Raw genomic sequence first — 24,105 nt, forward strand, 5'->3', positions numbered from 1 at the left:
CAACTTTCCTTGATTTTCCTCGTGTCCACCACAGCATAATATCCTCTTCTTGTTCTTTGTATGTACGTGATAACCCTAACCCTCACAGCTCACCACCAGAAAAATACCCCTTGACCTTTTCTGTGTTCACTTCCTCGCGAAAAGAATTAGTTTCACACGTACATTACTTAGGTTAAAATTCGAGCAACACCTTAAACCCAGCAACTTCTCTAACCCTGATGAAGACAAACACCAACGCAGTTTTGACATACTCCAGTTTTAATCTCATCACAACTTCGCACACTACTTCTCTTTAGATGAAAAAGAATTCTCTATCACCCGAAAACTTATGAAAATTCTTTATCTCCTTCTCCTCTTCCTTCCTCTCACCTTGCTCTGATACCATGTTAAAGTCTGCGGGCATCCAACTCAAAACCAATTGGCAATGAGTGGAGAGGCCCTAGTAGATTATAAACTGCAGGATTATAGGAAAAGAGAAAGAGTCAGAGAAGAAAAGGATTCTATTTATATGAATTGTTTGTTTATATAGAATCATAGATACAATATACTTTACATACATGAAAAGAGAAAACCCAAAAGACTTCTGTTTTGAACCACACGTCTATGAGCATGGGCCTTTTAACATAAATAAATATGAACTAATAAATCAACCATATGGCCTGATTGATTTATCAAAGAGTTATTATATACTACATAGATAAATTCACCCCAACGTACCTCCCACATAGATTAAACGTAAATTAAACTTCAAATTGAGTGCACAATATACTACATGGATAAATTCACCCCGACGCACAGGTGAATTCCCTCTATTTTTCCTCTTCAGGAGGACCCAAATCAACTGTTGTTACTCCCACATCAACTGTTGGTCCTTCGGGTAAACCATCAAATGTGATTCTCTTCCCTCGAGACTTAAATAAGACACCTTCATGTTTTCCAATGCCAGTACCACCCCAACCTCTGTGAGGGAAGATTCTGCAAGGGCAGATTGAGTAGTAAGGACCAACAGGTCTTCCACCAATTGTCCTTCTAGGGCCCGGAGGTTTAACATCAAGTTCAAGTGGTGTAGCATCTTCGACTCTCAAAGTGGAATCACCAAGTTTATGTCCATTCATAGCAAGAGCTTTGGGGAATGCTCGGAAATCATAAAACTCGATGAAAGCCTTCCCCAATGTAACATTAGTGTAAGGAACTGTAGGAATGTCCATTGATAAGATCTTTCCGCAGGTTGAGAAAAGCTTTTCCAGGGAGCTGTGGATCTGGTCAAATTCTATGGACGTATCAAAACCCCGGACATATATGGTTTCATGAGCAAAGCCAAGTTCAAGAGGACGGCCCAACCAGTATTGGCCATTCAACTCAGCTGCCTTCTTCAGTTGCAAACTCAATATGGCAACGTCCACTGAATTTTCCATTATCAAGTGAAGAGAAACGCACATCAATAATTTCCCCAGCCAGTTTAAACAACTTGATCACATCAGATTTAGTAATGAACAATGATAGGTGCTTGGCAATAAGTGTTTTTGATGCTCCAGTGGTTTTGGTTCCATATCGCTCAACTACAATTTCACTGTTACACAAGTTTTGGCCATCCAACTCCAATGCCTTCTTTGCAGCTTCCTCAGTTGCAAACTCAATATGGCAGCCTCCCTTGTACTCAATATGGCGGTTTCCCTTGAGTAGTTTAACATAGCAAGCATTAACAACTTCCCCAGCCTGTTTAAAGAACTCGATTATTTCAGACTTATGGATAGAAACTGGTATGTTCCTGGCAGTAACTGTTTTAGACGCTTCGGTGATCAGCACTTGAGGTGCAGAAGCGGTCGTTGGCTGAGGTGCCGAAGGGGTCGTTGGATCATTAGAAGATAAGTTTCCATTGCTAAACTCTTGGGTCTTCTCTGCGTTCCTTTTCCACCAAGCCCTCAGTCTCCTCCACTCATTCTTTTTCTTCTTCTTAAAATCTGCTGCCTTCTTTTTCAACTTTATCCTCTTGTTAACTCCCCTTTTGTTTACTGATTTAAAATCAGGTGAAGCAGCAGAGGCAGCTGCTACAACTTTCATCGAAGATGAATCTGTTTCACTGCTAAACTTCTGCTTCTGGCTTCGCGGTGCCAACCCAATTCGATTTCCAAAACCCTCCTCTTCTGCTTATGAGAGCAGCTCACGTTTCCAAATACCGTCCATGGACCATCGTTTGATGCACAAGATAATCAGAGGGAAATGCGTGTGAGAGAATCTTGATCAAGACTATATTTGGAAGAGTAACCATTTGTCCGTTACAAAAATATTTAAAAATGTTTTTTTAAGGAAGTGTTGGTTTAAGGAAGGATGTTGGAAATAATAAACCAAGACTATATTTGGAAGTCGAGGTATCTCGAGAAACAAGGTGTTTTTTTTTGTTTTTTTTCCATCGAAGATGGCTTCTTTTCCTTTACCTGTTTGGGTTGGGTGATCAATTCTCTTAGTTGGTTGATCAATTTTTTTTTCGAGGGAATGCGTAGATCCAGCAAAAAATTAGATGTTGTAGCTGCTGCTTCACCTATTGCTGAATCAGGAAACAAAAGAGGTAACAAGAGGGATGCTGGGGAGGAAACCGAGATGAAGCTGAAGAAGAACCGGGGCTGCTGCTCTATCTGTTTTGCCTCTTTATTGTCTTTCCGATGGGTCTGTGGGGCCCGCTTGAACAGATATAATTAACTAAATGCCCTTATTTTTAACACCCAAGGAATATACCCTTATACAAAAATAAATACACCTTATCATTTAAAAGCCTTATCCATATAAAAATAAATTACCTTAATATCCTCATGTATATAATATATTTTTCTTTATTTTAAAGTACAAAAAATTTCTTTCTCTATCAACTTCACCACCACCATTCCACCACCAACAGCACCGCCACCACCACTAATATTCCATTACCACCACCTCCGTCGCCGGCACCACCACTCCACCGCCACCACCACTCCACCACCACTGCCACCGCCAAATTTTGGTGTCCAAAATTAAAGTTCAAAAATAATTTTACTAGTATATATTCAAGTTTTTGTGTATCAAAAAAGAAAGCTGATCCCAGTGAATGGAGTCAACAACTAAAGTTGATCCCAAAATTTGATGTCAACAACCAAAGTTAGATCAATTTCCTATGTTGAAAAAATACTCCAATTCTTTTGGGTCAACAATGGAAGTTGATTCGAGTGAATCAGGTCAACAACCAAAGTTGATCCCAAAATCTGGTGTCAACAACCAATATTGATCAATTTCCTTTGTTGACACAGTAACTGAAAGAAAATACTCTAACTTTTTCGTGTCAACAATGGAAGTTGATCCCAGTTAATAACAACTAAAGTTGATCCCAAAGTATGGTGTCAACAACTATATCTGATCCCAAAAATTATGAACCTGACGTGAATCGAACACGTATCTTCTGACGTGGAGTCAGGTGTGTTACCACTACACCACAAGTTCGACAAAAAATAACTACCTCAATGTTTCTATCTTTTCAAGCCTTCATTGGTAATCCTGTACTCTGGGTATAGTTCCTATTCATAGGAATTGTGTTAGTTTATTCCAGATTTCAGTGCAAAAAGTACAAAATGTAATGAATTATCGAACCATGAGAGCAATCATGTAGAGAACCCGCATAAATTTTCCAAAATGAACATTAAGACTATACTTACAAAAGTATGCTGAGCTAAGGTTATAAGAGTTTGCATCGTCTTTCTGCCTTGTCTATGTGTTGTCTGTGCAGCGAAATTTGTATCTAAACTGAAACAGCAAACAAGCATTTCAGAAAAAAAATTCCATCATCAGCAAAATGCTAGCTTCTGAATTTACCAATGTTGCACACTCTGTCTACCTTCTGAATTTACCAATGAAACTCTATAGTTTGCAAGGATCGAGAACTGGAGCACCAAACAGATGCGACCCCGAAAACGAAAAATTGAGCTGCTAGTACATACATGCAATAATCACCAAAAACAATAAGAAGAAAGGTCCATATAGAGTTTAAATTGACAACTTATTTACAAACATGATTTAAACTATAAGCACGACTATACTAATTTAGGGAAATGGTGTCAACAATATGAGTTGATCCCATAAATAGGATCAACAATGGTAGTTGATCCATTGAAAATGGCGTCAACAACAAGAGTTGATACTCGTGAACCAGCAAAAGTCGATAAAAAATGTCGGCAAATCGCATAAAAAGATAGTGGAATTTCAGGAAAAGCTCAAGCTGAATAGGGAATGAACCTGGAAATTGTAGTGAGACGAGCAAATAGTACATCCATACCCAACAATATTAAATGTAGTCCACTGAAAATTCAACGACAGGTTAAACCACTTGTCTATAAACAGTTAGAAATCCAGTGTCTAAACAATATAGCTTAAGTTTAAAATCAATGAAACCAATGAACTTGGAAAGGAAGATGGATTACTTGGTTTTTGTTTCAGCTTGTCTGCTGAGAAATGTGAATCGAAGCTGCTGGTACAAGTGATGCCGCAATTAAAATTCCTTGCTTCACAGGTTAGCATCATCAACATATAACAAAATTAAATTAAAAATCTACTTAAACAAGAATTAATACCTGTAAAAAAATTCAAGATGGATTCAGTCGAGATACAAAACAAATCGAGCTGAATTAACACAGAATAAATTGAAATAACTCTTTGAGACTCTATGGGATCCAAATCTCCATGTTCAACACCTAAATCAGAAGCAACAACTTCATCTTGTGGCAAGTTGATTTACGAAATTACAACCAGCACCACTTTGTTTAGAAACCCAATTTGATTATGCCCAATTCTAACTCTAGAAATTGGATCCTAAATAATACCAACCAACCACCACCACCACCACCACCAGACATGCTACTGCACCATCACCACACACCACCATAATTAAAATCAAGTAAGAAATTTTTTTCAATCAAGTCAATAGATGAAAATACGGAATTGAAGAAGAAGATGATCAATTACCTGAAACAGTTACCGATCTGGAGAAGAATGATATCCAGAGTTAGGGTTTCTAAATATCCAAAATTAGGTTTTCTAAAGGAATCATGTACAAATTAACGTTTATGATGGTTGATATTAGGTACTGAAGATTACTTTTTCGTTGGTTCATCACTGGATTTAACCTTTTTTTTTGCATCAGGTGAAAAACCGATCTTTATCGATTGTTTAGGAGGAGGTAGTGGTGCTGCTTATTGTGGATTTGGTGGAAGCACATAAGCTGATGCTGGAACTGATGGTGGAGGTGGGGGCGGAATTAGAGATGGTGTTTGAGTGGAGGTGGTGGTGACGATGAAGATGGTTGCGGCGAGGTTGATTGATTTTCCTTTTTGAAAATGAAATCGAAGATGTATCGACTACCAATATAAGATCTGGGAGGGTATATTTCGTAGTAACGATTGAAAAAATTTCCGGTTAAAAATGGGAAGGATATAATTAAAGATGACGAGGGTATTTATGAAGGCCATTAGAAGAATGGGTATTTATTCAATTCCCACTTTTAAAAATGATGCCTTGGTTTTGGAGGTGGCGGAAGTGTGAGATTTTGAGCGGTGGTGGAAGTACGAACGGATGGTGCTGTTGGGTACTTGGGTCAAGAAAGTATATTTAGTGATGATTCTATTGTGCTCGTGTCCTGAATCTTGAATTTCCTTGGAAACTGACTAAGACACTCGTGCTCGATAGCTACTTGCTCATTTGTAGCGTTGTTGTCGTAAGTTTTGGGCTCTTGTTTTTTCTAGTTCCAATGTGTCAAAATTCATACTAGACTATGTAATAGAAAACGTTGCCGCCATCTCTTTTATTCTTTTTCTTTTTTTCTTTTTTTGATAGAAATGTACATCCGAACCTCTTTTGTGAAATCTTTGATTGTCTAAATAGTGCTAAATCTCTGGTCATAAATTTTGGGTTCAAATTCCTAACTAAGTCTAAGAGCAATTCTGATAGTTCAAACTCAAAATTTTGTGGAGCTACGTGGATGGCCAAACATGTTTCTCCACTATAATAAAGCAGGGTATTTCTTTTTAATATAGAATATTTTGTAGGATAAAGATGAAAAATAAAATATAATATTTAGGTTAGATAACATAGGATTGAAGTGAGATATAAAATAGGATGAAATGAGATAAAATAGGATAAAGTGACATAAAATAGGATTAAAAATTAGTAAAGTAATTAGGATTGTACTGGACGTCAATCCAACAATCGCGGGAGTCAATGAAAATGTCGCTGGCGTTTTTGATATGCTCGAGGGTTGGTTCTTCCAACACCAGCATTTTTGGCAAGAACACGCGTCCTTACAACAGACGCGTGCTGGATGTTCCGACCATTGATCTGAACGTTCATTTTTCATGTTTGTTCATTCCATAGTGGGAACAAAATGAACAAACTCTGCATCCCGTAGGATTTGTTCTAACATACTCGTAGCGGAATGGAATCAAAGAATTATCTTTCTCAAATAATCCCATTACACGACTGAATAGATCCCAGCCTCGCTTCATGTAATTGCTAAAGGTGAACAAAGGAAAGAGGACAGTCTTTTAACTTTTCATCTCACCAAACGTCACCTGTTGTTAACTTGTTATATATGATACGTGACAACCACTGAAGACTAGATGAAAGTAAATTCCCACATGTTGTGCATTTCGTAGGTAAGTTCATTCGTATGACTATCGGCTAGCGTGGTAAGTTAACCAACTTTTACCCGACCACATGATTTGATGATGCAAATATTCGGTGATCTACCCCGGGACTGAGAGTTTCTCTCTTTTACTCATGAGCAGCTGCAGCTCATTTGGTATTACCTGCATAAAGGTCCTTTTATAAATAAATAAATGAGTTACTGCTGAATTGGATTCCTGATGTATTATATACTTATCTGCGGTTGATATCTAGGTTTTTGAATGTTTATTAGCTTGCCAAAGTAGTGAAATTCTTGCATCATTAACTACTTGTGAAAGTTCATTTGCTTTTCTTCGAATGTTCTTTGATTTTTGTAATCTATACGGACGTAAAGCTGCTGCAGGGATCGTACTAAGATAATCCAATTCCATCATTTTTAAGAGAAGACCAAATGTGCAGCAATGAAAAAGTGGTTTGTGGTAGTACACCTTTGAGACCATTGGTTGGAATGAGGCTCTGCCAGACTTGTCTGGTCAGGTGAATGGACATGATGTATGAAGATGATTTGGTGATTACTTGGGATGGGACTGATGAACACAAACTTACTGTAAGTTACTCGTGGGGGAATCGAATCAATATCTTCTTCAAACTTCAGTAGATCCCAATCCCATACTTAGCAGTTCTACACCAACTGCAACAAAAACAACCAAAAAAAATCGCCTCTTACAGGTCTTTAGAGTTTGTGGTCTCCAGTAGACTCCGCCCTTCTGGAGTTTAGCAAGGGCCATGTATATTGTGTCCAAGGGTTTTTTAGGCAGTTCGTTGAGACTTTTTTGTCACACATTATTTAATTTCTACGATGTGGAATGTGAAACAAAGACAACAGGGCATAAGAAGTTGACACTCTTTAACTTTTCATCTTTCCAGAGTCCGAAAGTCACTTATTGGTTGTTAGTTTGTTGTGATGTGACAACCAGTGATTTTTTTTTTTTTTACTCGGTCAAATAAAATTAAAAAAAACGAAAATTATACAGGAATTAGGTTTTCCTAGTAACTAGCCGTGAGGCCATCCACTAGAAAACCTATTTGAAGTGATAATAAACCCTTCCAAGCCATTCCATAGAAGGAATAAAACCTGGCTTATCCTCATAAAACTCAAAAATATCTTCAGCCGGCAAACATGCTTGCTTGGCCGAAGCATCAGCTGAGAAATTAGCTTCCTTATGACTATAAATATAGCGAATGTTGTTGTAAAAAGACTTCGTCATTCTCCACTTCTGTAAAAAGACAACCAGTGAAGCTCATTTGATGCTTACCGGCATAAAGGTACCACCAAGTTGGGCAAACTTGAAAAATGACACTTCTCTTTGCTTCATTTTGTTTTCTAAAACACAAAAGAGTTACGGGTTGAATTAACGAAAGTAATTGAATGCAAATAGGAGGATTATAGTTTGTATACAGTGATATGGTCAATCGTCAGAGCTTCTTTTGTTTCGTATTTTTGTTTTTTGAAAATTTAAATCCAAGGTAATTATGTGTCTAAACTTGTTTATCTTAAATGTTTTTATCTGGTAGCCAAAATGAGAACTGGAGGAGTATGTTGCCATTGTTATTTTTTCAACAAGGTCATCTTAGTTGTTTTGTGATACTAACAACTAGCATATTTGTATAAGAGGTTTTTTTTTTAATGCGAAGAAAAAATTCGTTTCTTGAGTTAACTTACATAACTTCTGACTGACAGACCAATCATCCCTAATTACTTTAGTAAATATATCTGGAATGTTACACCAAAAATCAAAAGAGGATCTGTCAGTTTTAGTTTTGTTTGCTATTACATGAGCTACATTGTTTGTTGTTCTTTTAACATGATTCGCACTAAAAAATTAACGAAATGGATTCAAGAAGATGTCATATTTCTTCTACAATCCTTTGGTTCATCCAATGTACAGAAGGCGCGGCATTCTTGATAGAGTTAACTACGTTTTGACTGTCTCCTTCAAAAGTTAAGTTGTCTAACTTCATTTCTTTGGCCCACAATATTGCTTCTTTCATGGCCAAGCATTCTTTTTGCTCTGCATCTAATCCATCATAGAAGTGTCTGCCTATGATGCCCCAGTAGAAACCTGTCGAGTCTCGAATGATTAGTCCAATACCAAAATTATTAATAAAATGGTCAGGGGAAGCATCTATATTTTTATTTTCAATTGATTATCCTTTGGAAGAACCTAAAGTTCTGTGCCTGTTATGTGTTGATGTTGAGGTTCAGCTGAGCATTGAAGCACCATGCTCTGAATGGATTTAATTGTAAACCAGATGTTTTGATTTTTATTTTGAAAAACTTTTAGGCACCTATTCTTCCGGAGAAACCAAGCAGTTATCATGATTATTAGGACCCGTAGATTTCTGCTTCCATCATCAGAGTTCTCAGTATTAGTGAACCATCTTGTAATCCAAGAGACAATATATGTGTGATGAGCTTGTGTGTTAGCAATATTCACGTTCATAGCTAGCCAGATGGATCTAGAATAATCACAGTCGATAAACAGATATTTTAAAGTCTCTTATCTCTAAGATATCTCGGAAAAATTGTTCCGATATCTTGTTTATAGTGGCTCAGTTTTTCTCTAATAAGAACAATTTTTTTGATGAACTTCCAAATGAAGAGCTTAACATTATGAGGAGATTTTGATTTCCATAATTGTTTTCAAATGAAATTTGGAATTTTTTGGTTGTTCTGATTCCTTAAATAGGTCTCAGTGGTTAAAGCTTCATATGTTGATTTTACTGAGAATTCCCCCATTCTATTAGGTTCCCAAATTAATTTATCTTCTCCATGTTGAATTAAGTGCAATTTTAGAATAAAATCTGCTATGTGACTTGGAAATAAAGCTTCTATTATAGGAGCATTCCATCTTCTCATATTTTGAAGAATTAGATTAGAAACATGCACTACTCTTGCTGGTTCGGGGAAAAAGGCATTAGGAGTGGGAGGAATGTCTAGCCATTTAACCCACTTATCATACCAGACCAAATTTTTTGTTCCACATCTAATATCGCATTTGTGAAATTTCCTAACATATTTTAGACGCATTTCTATCCCTTTCTAGATTCATGGAGAGCTATTATGCTTTTCCTGAAGTTGCAAAAAAAACGTAGTATGGAGAGTATTTTGACTTCATGATTTTATCCGAGGTTTATTTTTCTCTGTAAGCAACCTACAAGGCAATTTAACGATTAGAGCATTATTGTATTTCTCTAGATTCCTGAAAGCCAATCCTCCCTCATTCTTAAAGACATATAAAGAATTCCAAGCTATTATATTAAGATCTCTATTGTTTTTGTGACTGCACCAAAATTTTCTTTGGATAGCATCAAGTTCCTTCAAGGGTACCTTTAAGAAGCCTGAAATTACTCATGTAATGTGCACAAATGGAGTTCAACAATGATTTAACCAAGGTGGTTCTAGAAACTTGATTAAGAGTCTTGGAACTCCACCCTTGAAGCCTGTTTCCAAAAGATTCCTTAATAGAACTAAAAGAACTTGTTTTAGACTTTCCTAGAAGGATTGGAAGATCTAGATACTTATGAGGTGAACAAAGTTGATTTACACCCAAAGAAGTTCTAATAGAATTTTTCTGGTCATGAGACAAATCTCCAATTATGAAGGCTGCAGACTTTGAATTTTTTTTATCAAATATCCAGAAAGTTTACCAAACTCTTGGAGAATAGTCGTGAAGTGATTAATGTTGTTATGGTCTGCCTGGAAAAAGAGCAAGCAATCATCTATGAAAAGAACACGCTAGTCTTCACAGAAACCTAATGCTTTAAGTATCTTGTATAGGAAAGACCATTCCATTCAGTCAAATACTTTCGACATATCAAGTTTAGGAGCATCCTGACCTATCTGCTTCTTAGATTTCTTCATAGAATGGATTAATTCATGAGTTATGACGATATTATCATCGATATATCCTTGAGGCACATATGCATCTTAAGTTGGAGAGATAATCTTCTCTATAAGAGGCTCCATTCTGCAAACTTTAAGCTTTGAAATTATTTTATTAGTGATATTACAAAGAACAATTGGTCTGTAATCATTGGGAATGGGAGGATGTTGATTTTTGGGATTAGAAATGTAGTGGTATGATTAAGGTGTGGTGGCAATTTACTTGAGGAGAATTTTTTTTCTCCATATTAATAACATTATCTCCTACTGTGTCCCATTGAGTTTGAAAAAAAAGCCGTTTGGGAATCCATCTGGACCCGGAGCATTCAATCTAGGTAAGCTTTTCACAATACCATAAATTTCATTCTTTAAAGGAAATATCATTAAATCATCATTATCATCTTGAGAAACTATTGGCTTAATGAAATTAAAAGAAGAATCATGAATGATGGGTGAAGTAGCTACGTACGCAAAGACTACTACAACTTCGTATAGTTGATACCAAGTAACTAACTACAAATCTGGTCTATGCCCATGAACTCAAGGATAACACTATCTTAAGACGCTTCACATGTTGTGAATACTTCCATCACTCAACTCATTTGGATTGTATAACGAAACAGTAATAGACTATTCAGTAACCGCTTTATCAATCTCCCAGATCAATAAATTAATTAGGTTAGTGACTCCAACACATCATGGGATAGTCCTCCAAAGCCAATAATGTTATAATAATTATTTGAAAAATGATGGGAAGGAATTTATGAGAAAATGGGAGCCAAAGGACAAGCAACTAGATCTCCTAATGTCCGACTTATGCGAGTCTTAAAAGCTTGGCCCTAGCCTAGATTACACAAAATTTGCTAAGAAGCATGTTTGGATACCATACCAAGTAGAAATGCTTTTGCTTCTATCCAAAAATTCAAAAGAAAAATAATCTTTCTGTGATCTGAAAAATTAATATCTTACTTCTAAAAATCATTCTAAAATTGTGTAGCGAAAAAACTTTAAGGTGTATCACCCAGAGCAACCCCCTTCTTTCTGTTGTCTTCTTTTAAGTGGAGAGTCTGATCAAGACCAATCCATTTTCCTTACTTAGTTTTCTAATCGCAACTAACAATAATAACTTGTTACACATATAAAATAAACCGTACGATTTTCTTTCATTTCAAGATATTTTAACAGGGGTTTGTTAGTTTGAAATATTTCTTTCATTAAAACTATGTCTTTCATGTGTTAAACACTTAACAATCCATACATAAATAAAAATGAGTCATCAAATTTTAGGCATGTGAATATATTGAAAGCTATAATTGACACTAAACTACATTACATCAGTGATGTCTACGATATAATTTATAATTACATTCAATTTTTTGTTTTCATTTCCAAATCTTTAGTAAGATTTGATAAAGAAAATTCATTTTGAATATTTGTATAAACTTTTTGAACATTATAGGTAATTAATTACATCATTATGGAAAGACAAAAGAAATTTATGGCCAAAAAAACATAATAATCTGAATTATTATAGTTATTATATCTTTGGACATATTTTTTCCTACTCCACTTTTAGGTACCATTTCGAAGATTCTGGCTCTAATATAGACATCCACTGCATGGTTGGAGACTGTTAGAATTATGATTGCATATCTGGAAATCTCTGTAATAGAGATTGCAATATTAACTTTAGTGACAAACCTATCTATTTTTTTGAACACTGTAAATTTAACTATGTCAAGGCTTATTTTCCTTTCTAAAATTCTTTTGTTAATCCTATTATAATTTATTACCATTGTAATAACTATTTTTGTGTACACTAATAACTATGTTAATGTTTATTTTCCAGTCCAAAGTTATTTTGTTAATTTTGTTCTAATTTACCATTGTAATAATCATGCCTACAGTTGTTCTTATGTTTTCTTTTTCTTTCCCAATCACATATATGTTCCCAATCCTTTATGATGATATTTCAGTATAATTTCTGGCGTTGTCATAATTTACCACAGAGAATCTTTCCATTCTCGTGGATAATCATAATTTACCATTTGGAAGTCAATTCCATCTTTAGAATAAACAAAGTCCCTAACAAGATCAACAAACAAACATAAGATGAATGCAAATATAATTTGTTTTCCTGATTTTCCTTTGTCGTGGTATGTTGCTTTGGTTTAATTCATAATTCTATTGCTAAATTAGAATTTCTTCCACCCATAACTCATAAATCTGTTGATAGTTTAGAATTTCTTCGACCCGTAATTATCTAGAAAATATAAACAAAAGCAGCTCTATATGGAGTAGTAGCGAATATTTTTGAGTTCATAATATCAGAAAACTAGGTGGGTATGATCCATAGTTACAGATTTCTCCTGCCTGTAAATTTCCCAGATTGAGTTCTCAGTTGGACAATATCCTTAAATAAAATAGTATAAGGATTCAGTAAAAAAGAAGCCTGCTGGTTCTTGGGTATGTATCTTGCTTACTGGGAATGTTACCTTAATCTCCTATTCTCCTTTGCATGTTTTTGGAGTTTTTTGCCTCTCTGCCTGCAGCTTATTGTTTGTTACTTTCGTGTTTTAGCAACTGTTAAAGCCGACCGTGACAAAAAAGCTAAAAAGGAAGAAGTTTTGCAGTGCGATTTTCTAGGATGCGGATTTACAGACCCCTTCCCAACAGTCATGCAGGTCCACAAGAGTCAGTTCAGTCATTAGAAGATCCTAGTAGAGTACAAAGTATTAAAAACTAAAGAAGTAAGAAGAATAAAAGACAATCAATGGAAGCTCTTAGTTTTTGATATTTAGACAGTATTGTGGCTTTTAAGTCTTAGGTTTTGTAATAATGAGCTTACCATCCTTGGATTCACTTATGCTCAAGGTTATGAGGCTTTTTCAAACCTTTAAATTTTGTAATAATGATACTTAGATTCCACTAATAACATGCTTCCGCATTCGACTAATTTGGTTTCACTTATGTTTTCACTTGTGTTCCATGTCTTTTCTATGCTATATTTCCTTAAGTTTGTGATTTCAAATCTCTTTTGTAAGTTGTCACCAATAGTTTTACATGATCATGTGCATTGATATATATATGCCATAGCAAAGGAGATTGTTAAAGCTAACCTGCACACACTTCTGTTTGCTTTTGATTGAAATTTTGCCTCTACCATTTATCTTGGTAAGCTTTCCAAAGAAGAAACTTGTAGATCTGATCTACAATCCATCACCCTGTTACTTCCAAACTTGAGATAGAGAGATAGAGATCTCTATGCTGAGATATATGGTCTGAGAACCTAGTTGTTTTCACAAGAAGAAGATCCAAGTATTAGAAATCATAGAAACAGAGAAAAACACATCCATAAAGAAAAAAAATTCTCCAAAAATTTCAGTTATTGATATCTACATTCTTTGCTCAATTGTTTGAGAGGTGGAAAAACAAAGACTTAACTAATAGTCTGAAAAATCAACAAGACAAAATTAGAAAACAAACCTGAATCTGAGAGAACTCTTCCTTTGGATTCTAATTTTAAATTAACCAGGACCTGAAGTTCTTTGTATCATGAAACATCCCATAGACTAATGTTAAATTTTTTGGAGGGCCTGTATGATTGACTCTAACATGTTACTAGGATCAACAAAGATACTACTATCAAACCTTAGAGATATAAATTTGGAGGGTTAAATTACCTGAAAGAAAGATTGTGGTGGTGTTGAGGACCAAAACCTTGAGATCTATCTCTTGAGATGTTCACAACATCAACTTAGGAGTGGGAGGAATGTCTGGCCATTTAACCCACTTATCATACCAGACCAAAGTTTTTGTTCCACATCTAACATCCCATTTGTGAAATTTCCTAACATACTCCAGACCCATATCTATCCCTTTCTATATTTATGAAGAGCTATTATGCTTTTCCTGAAGATGAAAAAAATCGCAGTATGGAGAGTATTTTGACTTCATGGTTTAATCCCAAGGTTTATTTTTCTCTGTACGCAAGCTACAAGGAAATTTAACGATTAAAGCATTATTGTATCACTCTAGATTCCTAAAAGACAATCCTCCCTTCTTCTTAGAGACATATAAATAATTACAAGCTATTATATTAAGATCTCTATTGTTTTTGTGACCGCACCAAAATTTTCTTTGGATAGCATCAAGTTCCTTCAGGGGTATGTTTAGGAAGCCTAAAATTACTCATGTAATGTGCACGAATGGAGTTCAACAATGATTTAACCAAGGCGGTTCTATAAACTTGATTAAGAGTCTTGGAAATCCACCCTTGAAGTTTGTTTCCAAAAGATTCCTGAATAGAACTAAAAGAACTTGTTTTATACTTTCCTTGATGGACTGGAAGACCTAGATACTTATCAGATGAACAAAGTTACTTTACACCCAAAGCATTTCTAATAGAATTTTTCTGGTCATGAGACAAATCTCTAATTGTGAAGGCTGCATACTTTGAATTTTTTAATCAAATGTCCAGAAAGTTTACCAAACTCTTAGAAAATAGCCATGATGTGATTAATGATGTTATGGTCTGCCTGGAAAAAGAGCAAGCAATTATCTATGAAAAGAACACGCTAGTATTCACATAAACCTAATACTTGAAGTATCTTGTATAGGAAAGACCATTCAATTCATTCGAATGCTTTCGACATATCAAGTTTTGGAGAATACTGACCTATCCGTTTCTTAGATTTCTTCAAAGAATGGATTAATTCATTAGTTATGACGATATTATCATCGATATATCCTTGAGGTACATATGCAACTTGAGTTGGAGAGATAATCTTCTCTTTAAGAGGCTCCATTCTGCAAACTATAAGCTTTGAAATTATTTTATAAGTGATATTACAAAGACCAATTGGTCTGTAATCATTGGGAGTGGGAGGATGTTGATTTTTGGGATTAGACATGTAGCGGTATGATTAAGGTTTGGTAGAAATTTACTTGAGGAGAAATTTTTTGCACCATATTAATAATATTATCTCCTACTGTATCCCATTGAGTTTGAAAAAAGCCAGTTGGGAATCCATCTGGACCCGGAGCATTCCAGCTAGGTAAGCTTTTCACAATACCATAAATTTCATTCTTTAAAGGAAATCTCATTAAAGCATCATTATCATCTTAAGAAACGATTGGCTTAATGAGATTAAGAGAAGAATCATGAATGATGCGTGAAGTAGCTACGTACGCAAAGACTACTACAACTTCGTATAGTTGATACCAAGTAAACTAAATCCAAGTTACTCAATTCCTTAAGTATCCGTATGCCTACTACAAATATTAAGACGCTTCACGTGTTGTGAATACTTCCATCGCTCAACTCATTTGGATCGTATAACGAAATAGTAACAAACTATTCAGCAACCGCTTTATCAATCTCCTAGATCAACAAGTTAATTAGAGATGTAGTTTAGTTACAAATGATCTTCCGTTTAATCAATATAAACTCCTTTATATCGATTAGATCAATTAAAATCAAGAGTACCGACATAATCAATCTTAGTTTGCAAACTTATCATAGTAGATCTCAAAGAGAAACACTTAGATAAATCGCGGATATATACAACAAGCTATAAAAGTTGTATACAAGATAAATAAGCTTGTCGCATCCCAGTAGATCAAGTGTGCACGTATCAAAAAGATCAAAATACCAAAAAGAAAATCTTTTAGTCATCAAACTACTCTACTCTATCTTGCATAATGCGAGGATTTGGAATACGTAACCAACAATTTACTCTACTTATCCCGTGGGGAAAATTTCTCGAATACGAATATCCTGATGTTGTCCTTGTAGGTGGCGTTTTAACCCATTATCCAAATTTTGATCAACATCACGTTGATTTCCTCATACTCTTGCAATTTCATTGCCATACTCATCACTTCGACTTGCTCTTGGTGCAACCATTGATTTTGATTTGTATTTCTGAAGATTCTTTCTCTGCCCCAAGGTGGGGCCCAAAAGATGTTTTAGTAAATATATTCCTAAAACACTCATGAAGGTTTACGATTGATGATGAGAATTCAGCCGTTGGATGATTCTACAATTTTATCGAGATGTGTTCTTGATGAAAATTGTGATTTCTGCTTCTTGATGTATCAACTCTGCTATATAGCTTTGTCTCTCCAAGAATTATTGATAAATGAAAGTGGAGGGTGGGGGATACTGATGTGATTTTCAATTGAGTTGTAGTAATAAGTTCGTTGAGACTTGTGAAAGCAAAAGATTTTAGACTTATAAAACTTAAAAATAGAAAATTTATTGCAAAATTGATTTCAAGATATTAAAAGTAACCAAGACACTAGATTCCACTATTACACATGAATGAACGGTACCAAATATGTTTCAAAACTCTAACTATCCTTTAAGTCCTTTATTTCTTAATTCATACATAATCAAACATATTCCCAAATATTAATTGTATTCCCTAAGAATAGACTATCAATCGATTAAACAAAGTATAATCTATCAAATTGAATCACAAGTAATTAAGAAAATTATGTGAACAATTAGAACTCCGCAAAAGCGGTGATTGAATGAATTATAAATTATAAATTAGAGAAAATAAAATTATTACCAATCATTCATGCATAAATAGCTTCATCCATTGCCTAGGTTGCGCGAGAATTAGCTCATCATCATGGAAACATTCTCAAAATTCATTTTTATTGCTCAAAGGGTGTTTACAAAGATGAAATGGGAGAAACAATGATAAAACCGGGTTTGTAACAGTTTTATTTGTTACAAACTGAAAAGAACGATAGAACAGTACTGTCGCTGATTCTGTAGCTCTACGACCCACGCCTGTGTGTCGTTTCCACTGTTGAAAACCGACTGTCTTAGATGGTCTGTTCTTCGTGTTCTTCAGATGAGCAGAAGCAGAAAAATATTTCTGGTGGTTCTGATTATCTCCTCTGTCTTCTCCAAAACTCTCCAAACTCTCCGTAACCCTTCTCTATCACTTTAAAACTCTTTATATACTCCACAGGATTGATATCACTCCAGTAAATGCGAATATTTTCTTTTTATTGCTCTCGGATATTCACGGGAAAATAATTTCCCTTCTTGTTATTTCACGATTCTACAGCTGCCAAACCTTCCTTGTTTAACTCCTCCACGCTTCTGTATTGACTCAACACACTTAAAACACATGCAGATCATGTTATGAACACACTGTGATTCAAACAAAACCCGTGAAAGCTTGCGTCCTCTGTTTGCTTCTATACGGCGATGCAGCCCATGTTCGTTGATTTTAACCTCATTACCAGTCCTGTTTAGTCAAAAAAGGATACTTTGAGTCAAATCCAGCTATTTAATCTATTTCAAACTCCTCCAAAATCATGACTGAAAAATACGCTGCATGTAAGCTTTATTTTCCTGCCAAAAATGTTCAAACCGTGGGGAAGAAAGGGTTGCCCCCTATCTAGAGTAGGGGTGCCGATAGCAATTGTCTTTGGGGCTGTCTTGGGGTCCCCCTTATCTAAAATGAGGGTGCCTTTAGTACTTTTCTCCAGGGGTCCAAATAGCACTATTTGAGCAACTTTTTCCACACAAGTGTATTTCTTCAAAAACACCTATACAAACATAAAAACACCATAATAAGTACAAAATCAAGCACTAGCAATAGAGACACTAAGAACAATTCAGACACAAAAATGTGTCTATCAAATACCCCCAAACTTATTATCTACTAGTCCTCGAGCAAAAATATTCTAGAAAATAAAATGACTACACTTAGCACGTGCACCAAGCTGTTAAACCGCTAGGAGGCCCTAGCGGCGGAGTGTTGTCTCCGGAGGGTTTACCAGAGGTGTACCCACAAAACCTTTACTCCAGACCCTAGCTATCCACGCAGAACTTTGGTAGGCACTAAAGAATCTCCTTGGTTGGCATACAATCATTGACTATAGGAGGAAGTACCCTGATGCGAAATTCCAATTGCTGTACACGAGTTTGCACTCAGCATAATAAAATTCATATATAAGTGACAGATCTCTACTCAGATAGTTTCTGGACATCATAACCGGAGTCAACCAATCACATGGAAATATTAAGAAGATGGATCAAGAGAAAAGTAGATGGTTTAAAGTGAACGGTGTTTCCCATATCTGTATGAAGGCCTCTTCCAAGATGAACCTATCCTAATGGACTGAGATACCGGTCAGACTAATATCAACACAACTGGCATATACAAGGGGACCAGTGGTCGATAAACCTAACTATAGGTCAACACAACTGGCATATACAAGGGCACCAGTGGTCGACTTTATTGAATTTATTCCGGTTGGTCTGATGGTCTGGTCAATTTTTTTTTTTGGTGGTATCTCAGTCACCCTAATTCACCCTAGCAAAGGTAAAAACTTGAATCGTGTGCCCCACCAAGTCACTTAAAAAAATCAGAAGGATTAGGATTCAACGAGATATGGCGAAACTACCATGTTTTTTTTTTTAATTCTAACACCTGAGCTCTGTGCTTTTATGAATAGACTCTTTAGATGTTTCCATCTAATCAGATTGGTTCCTCAACTCCTACAACCAAGATGTTCCCATCCGCTTAGATTGGTTAGTGCCAACCTTAATAGGAATAAATTTCTAGGCTCTGGAGTTTATTTATTGTAACTAAAATCTAACAAAAAGTTTCTTCCCCACCCCCAAAATTAAATCTAACATTGTCCTCAATGTTTCTAATGAAAGAGCAATACCAAAAAGTAGGGTAACATGAGGAATCAGTAAAGAGAGAAGTCGGAAAGATAGTACCTGGGTGAAGAAAGAAATAAAAAACTAACATACAACATATAATCGCCTAGATGGTCAATCAAGGGTAAACAGGGTCCTCCAGAGGGACCTCCTCAACATCACCTGTAGGAAAGGGCTCTAAAAAGGGTTTCAATTTCTGACCGTTAACCTTCGAAGAACTACTACCATCTGGTGTATCGATCTCAACAACTCCATGAGGAAAGACAGTGCGAACAATAAAAGGACCCGTCCACCGAGAACGTAACTTCCCAGGGAAAAGATGCAAGCGGGTATCATATAGAAGAAGTTTTTGACCTGGAGAAAATGACTTTCTTAAAATATTTTTATCATGCACAAGTTTCATTTTGTTCTTATACTCCTTAGCACTATCGTATGCATCTCTACGAATTTCTTCCAACTCATTGAGCTGGAGTTTCCTATGGGCTCCTGCCTTGTCTAGTGAAAAATTTAGCTGCTTAACAGCCCAATATGCTCTATGTTCTAAATCAACAGGTAAGTGACATGCCTTTCCATACACAAGTCGATAAAGTGACATTCCAATGGGGGTCTTAAACGCAGTACGGTAAGCCCATAACGCATCAGTAAGCCTAGACGAACAGTCTTTCCGATTAGGATTAACTGTTTTCTCTAATATACACTTTATCTCCCTATTGGAAACCTCTACTTGCCCACTAGTTTGTGGATGATACGGGGTAGCTACCTTATGTGTAATACCATATTTCTTCATCAAAAGCCTAAAAGGTCCATTACAAAAGTGCGACCCTCCATCACTAGTTATAGCTCGCGGTGTACCAAAACGTGTAAGTATATTATTTTTCAAGAACTCAATCACAACTCTATGGTCATTGGTTTTACACGCAACCGCCTCAATCCACTTAGATACATAGTCTACAATGATAAGGATGTATAGGTTACCAAAAGAATTAGGAAACAGACCCATAAAGTCAATACCCCACACATCAAAGACCTCAACAATTAGAATCGGGTTCAAAGGCATCATGTTCTTACGGGAAATGGTTCCTAATTTCTGGCAACGGTCACAAGTAACACAGTGACTATGGGAGTCTTTAAACAACGAAAGCCAATAGAATCCACACTGCAATATCTTAACAGCAGTCTTCTTAGCACTAAAGTGACCTCCACAAGCATGATCATGACAAAAGGAAATAATACTGGACTGGTCACTCTCAGGTATACATCTCCTAATAATCTGGTCTGGACAATACTTAAACAAATAAGGATCATCCCAAAAGAAGTGCTTCACCTCGGCTAAAAACCTAGAACGATCTTGTTTACCCCAATGTTGGGGCATTCGACCAGTAACAAGATAGTTCACTATATTTGCATGCCAAGGTAATTGGGTAACAAAGAGCAGTTGTTCATCAGGAAATCCATCCCTTATAGGAAGGGAATCATCAGGGGAATCAACAACTAGCATAGACAAGTGGTCTGCTACTACATTTTCGGCACCCTTTTTGTCTCTAATGTCTGGAGAAAACTCTTGCAACAAAAGGATCCACCTAATCAATCTAGGTTTCGTATCCTTTTTAGACAGAAGATATTTCAAAGAAGCATGATCAGTATATATCACGATCTTAGAACCTAAGAGATAAGGTCTAAACTTGTCTAAGGCAAACACAATGGCTAACAGTTCCTTTTCGGTAGTGGTATAGTTCAACCGGGCATCATTCAGAGTTTTTATAGCATAGTAAATCACATGAAGTAATTTGTTTTCTCGCTGACCTAGCACAACACCAATAGCATAATCTGAAGCATCACACATGATCTCAAAGGGTAGGTTCCAGTTGGGTGCCTGGACTATGGGGGCGGTAGTGAGTAAGTTCTTAAGCTTCTAAAAAGCCTCTAAACAAGCATAATCAAAGACAAACTTAACGTATTTTGCAAGCAAATTGCAAAGAGGTCTAGAAATCAAGCTAAAATCCTTAATAAATCGACGATAAAAACCTGTATGCCCTAAGAATGACCTAATATCTCTTACGATTTTTGGGACCTGTAAAGTTTTTATAAGGTCAACTTTGGCTCTATCTACCTCTATACCCTTCGAAGATATGATATGCCCTAGAACAATTCTTGAACGAACCATGAAGTGACATTTCTCCCAGTTAAGCACTAAATGACAAATGATGCAAGCACTCATCGATAGACGAACCAAACACTGAAAAATCATCCATAAATACCTCTAAGAACCGTTCTACCATGTCAGAAAATATGCTCAGCATACAACGCTGAAAGGTCGCAGGGGAATTATGCAAAGGTACCAAAAGGACAGGTAAAAGTGGTTTTCTCTTGGTCTTCTGGGGCAATAACAACCTGATTATAACCGCATTATCCATCTAAAAAGAAATAATGGCTACGTCCAGCTAATCTCTCTAGCATTTGGTCGATGAAGGGAAGGGGAAAGTGGTCCTTCCTAGTGACGTTGTTCAATTTTCTATAGTCAATACAGACACGCCAACCCGTGGTCACCCGAGTTGGGATTAACTCATTATTCTCATTCTGGACTACAGTAATACCGGATTTCTTGGGAACAACCTGAACGGGGATGACCCACTTACTGTCTGAAATGAGGTAGACAATGCCTGCATCTAACAGCTTAAGAACCTCGGTTCGAACTACTTCTTTCATATTAGGGTTCAGTCGACGTTGCATCTCCCTAGAAGGTTTGGTGTCACTCTCTAAATAGATATGATGCATATAAGTAGTAGGACTTATACCCTTAATGTCTGCTATGGTCCACCCAAGCTTCCTTGTTGTTTTCAAGGACGATTACTAGCCTACTTTCCTGATCACTATACAAGTCGGATGCTATAATCACAGGTAAAGTTTCAGATGGGCCTAAAAACACATACTTCAGGGTATCTGATAATGGTTTAAGGTCCAACTTAGGAGGCTCTTCTAAATAAGGAACTAGGGTATACTTAGAAACTGGTAGTGGTTCGAACTTAGATTTCCATCCATTACTAGTGTCTAACAAAGGGGTTGAATCTAACAGAGCATTCACCTCATTAATCACATTATCATCATCAAAATCAATCCCAAAGTGAGCTAGGCATTTTTCTAATGGATCTTCTAACAAAGTGTTTGGTAATGACTCCTCGACTAATGTTCCTATCATGTTCACCTCTTCTATGTTCGAGTCATCTAGTTAAGAGGGTAGCTTACTAATATTAAAAATGTTCAGCTCAATAGTCATATTACCAAAAGACAAATTCATAATACCGTTTCGACAGTTGATGATCGCATTGGATGTAGCTAAAAACGGGCGACCGAAAATCACTAGCATCTGGTTCTCTGGGTCAGGGACAGGTTGGGTATCTAGGATAACAAAATCCACAGGATATATAACTTTTCGACCTCTATAAGAACATCCTCGATCACACCACGAGGAATTTTAACGGACCTATCAGCTAACTGAAGTGTCATCTGGGTAGGTTTCATCTCACCAAGTCCTAGCTTAAGGTACACATGGTATGTAAGTTCACACTGGCTCCTAATTCAAGCAAAGATTTCTTGACACAGTATTTACCTATTGTGCAATAAATAGTAAGGGACCCTGGGTCTTTATACTTAGGAGTAGTGGTATTCTGAATAATATAACTCACATGACTAGCTAGGAAGGATTTTTTCTGGACACTAATTTTTCGCTTTCGCGTACACATATCCTTAAGAAACTTGGCATAAGCGGGAATATGCTTAATCGCATCTAATAATGGAAGGTTGATAGTTACCTCTTAAAAACCTCCAATATATCATTAAAGTTGGACTCCTTCTTAGTTGGAACTAGCAGCTGTGGAAATGGGGTTCTAGGAACAAAGCCGGGCTCAATATGACCCTCATTGGTCTCTTTAGAGACTCTATCAGTTGATGAGTGCCAAACATTGTATATATTTGCACCTTTTTATTGGCATTTAACTCATCATTTATGCACTAACGTTCCATTTTATCCCATATTCTGTGTTTTCGTTGTTTTCAAAAATAAATACTTTTCTTAATTAATTTTGCATTTTTAGGTACTAAATAAAGCCTGGTTAACTCACGGAGCGAAAAGAGCAAAGAAACGGCAAAGACTCCCGCAGAAAGGCAGCGAAAAATGATGCTTGCAAGTGCCAGATCAACTAGAAGTGGGCTTGAAGAGGAAGAATTGTTCTTAAAGAAGATATGGGCTTGGAATACCCAAGTTCCAAATCCATTTCCAATACCCAAAACCGCTTCCATTTTCAGCCGTCAGATTGGATCCATTACTTCATCCCACGATCGCTTCATCATCGTGCATCAAACTCTGAAGTTCCTGTCAAACACCATAGTACCTAACTCCATCTGAAGCCGTCAGTTTTGTTGTATCTCATAATCCAACGGTCGCTACATACCTCTCCATCGTAGCCGTTCGATTCAATCTATATGGGATCATCCAACGCTCTTTACTCGCTGTTCATCAAAGTTCGCTATCTCCGCTTCACACCCTAGCATCGGAACCTATACCCTTCACCCAAACACTCCCTTCCCTTCTTCCCATCGATCTTCTCTTCCCCAAATTTCTTTCTTCTTCCCCCGACAACAGTCTGCAACTCCATCCCTTCACCCGCTGCGCCACCATCTCCATACCCCCTCCATCACCAAAACCCCATAAACCCATTCCCTAGTTGCCTCCACTACGGGAAAAATCATCATTGAAGACTACATATTAGAGTTGTAGTACCCCTACGACAACTCCATTTTATGCATTATGGAAGGGGGGTATTGT

The 24,105-nt window shown here is 36.5% G+C and overlaps 1 protein-coding gene and 1 long non-coding RNA gene across 3 annotated transcripts; both read right to left on the reverse strand.

Annotated features, from left to right (window-relative positions):
- Positions 1 to 1,359: 1,359 nt before the first annotated feature.
- LOC113350967 (nucleolin 1-like) lies at positions 1,360 to 2,061 on the reverse strand. The gene has a single exon (XM_026595060.1). The coding sequence runs from the start codon at positions 2,059 to 2,061 to the stop codon at positions 1,360 to 1,362; it is 702 nt and encodes a 233-aa protein (XP_026450845.1).
- A 924-nt stretch (positions 2,062 to 2,985) lies between these two features.
- Positions 2,986 to 4,836, reverse strand: LOC113353226. 2 transcript variants are annotated; one of them, XR_003361161.1, is made up of 6 exons: positions 4,593 to 4,836; positions 4,443 to 4,486; positions 4,258 to 4,320; positions 3,860 to 3,948; positions 3,681 to 3,768; positions 2,986 to 3,542 (listed from the first exon to the last, which is right to left on the reverse strand). It is a non-coding gene; the product is annotated as an uncharacterized LOC113353226 (long non-coding RNA). The 2 variants fall into 2 exon arrangements; XR_003361160.1 differs by having other exon boundaries at positions 4,443 to 4,836.
- Positions 4,837 to 24,105: the final 19,269 nt, after the last annotated feature.

Source organism: Papaver somniferum, chromosome 2 (genome assembly GCF_003573695.1).
Source record: "Papaver somniferum cultivar HN1 chromosome 2, ASM357369v1, whole genome shotgun sequence".
NCBI lineage: Eukaryota > Viridiplantae > Streptophyta > Magnoliopsida > Ranunculales > Papaveraceae > Papaver > Papaver somniferum.

Bases quoted from the DNA above. Each gene is read 5' to 3' on its own strand.
- LOC113350967 (XM_026595060.1), bottom strand. From the start codon at position 2,061: ATGAAAGTTGTAGCAGCTGCCTCTGCTGCTTCACCTGATTTTAAATCA.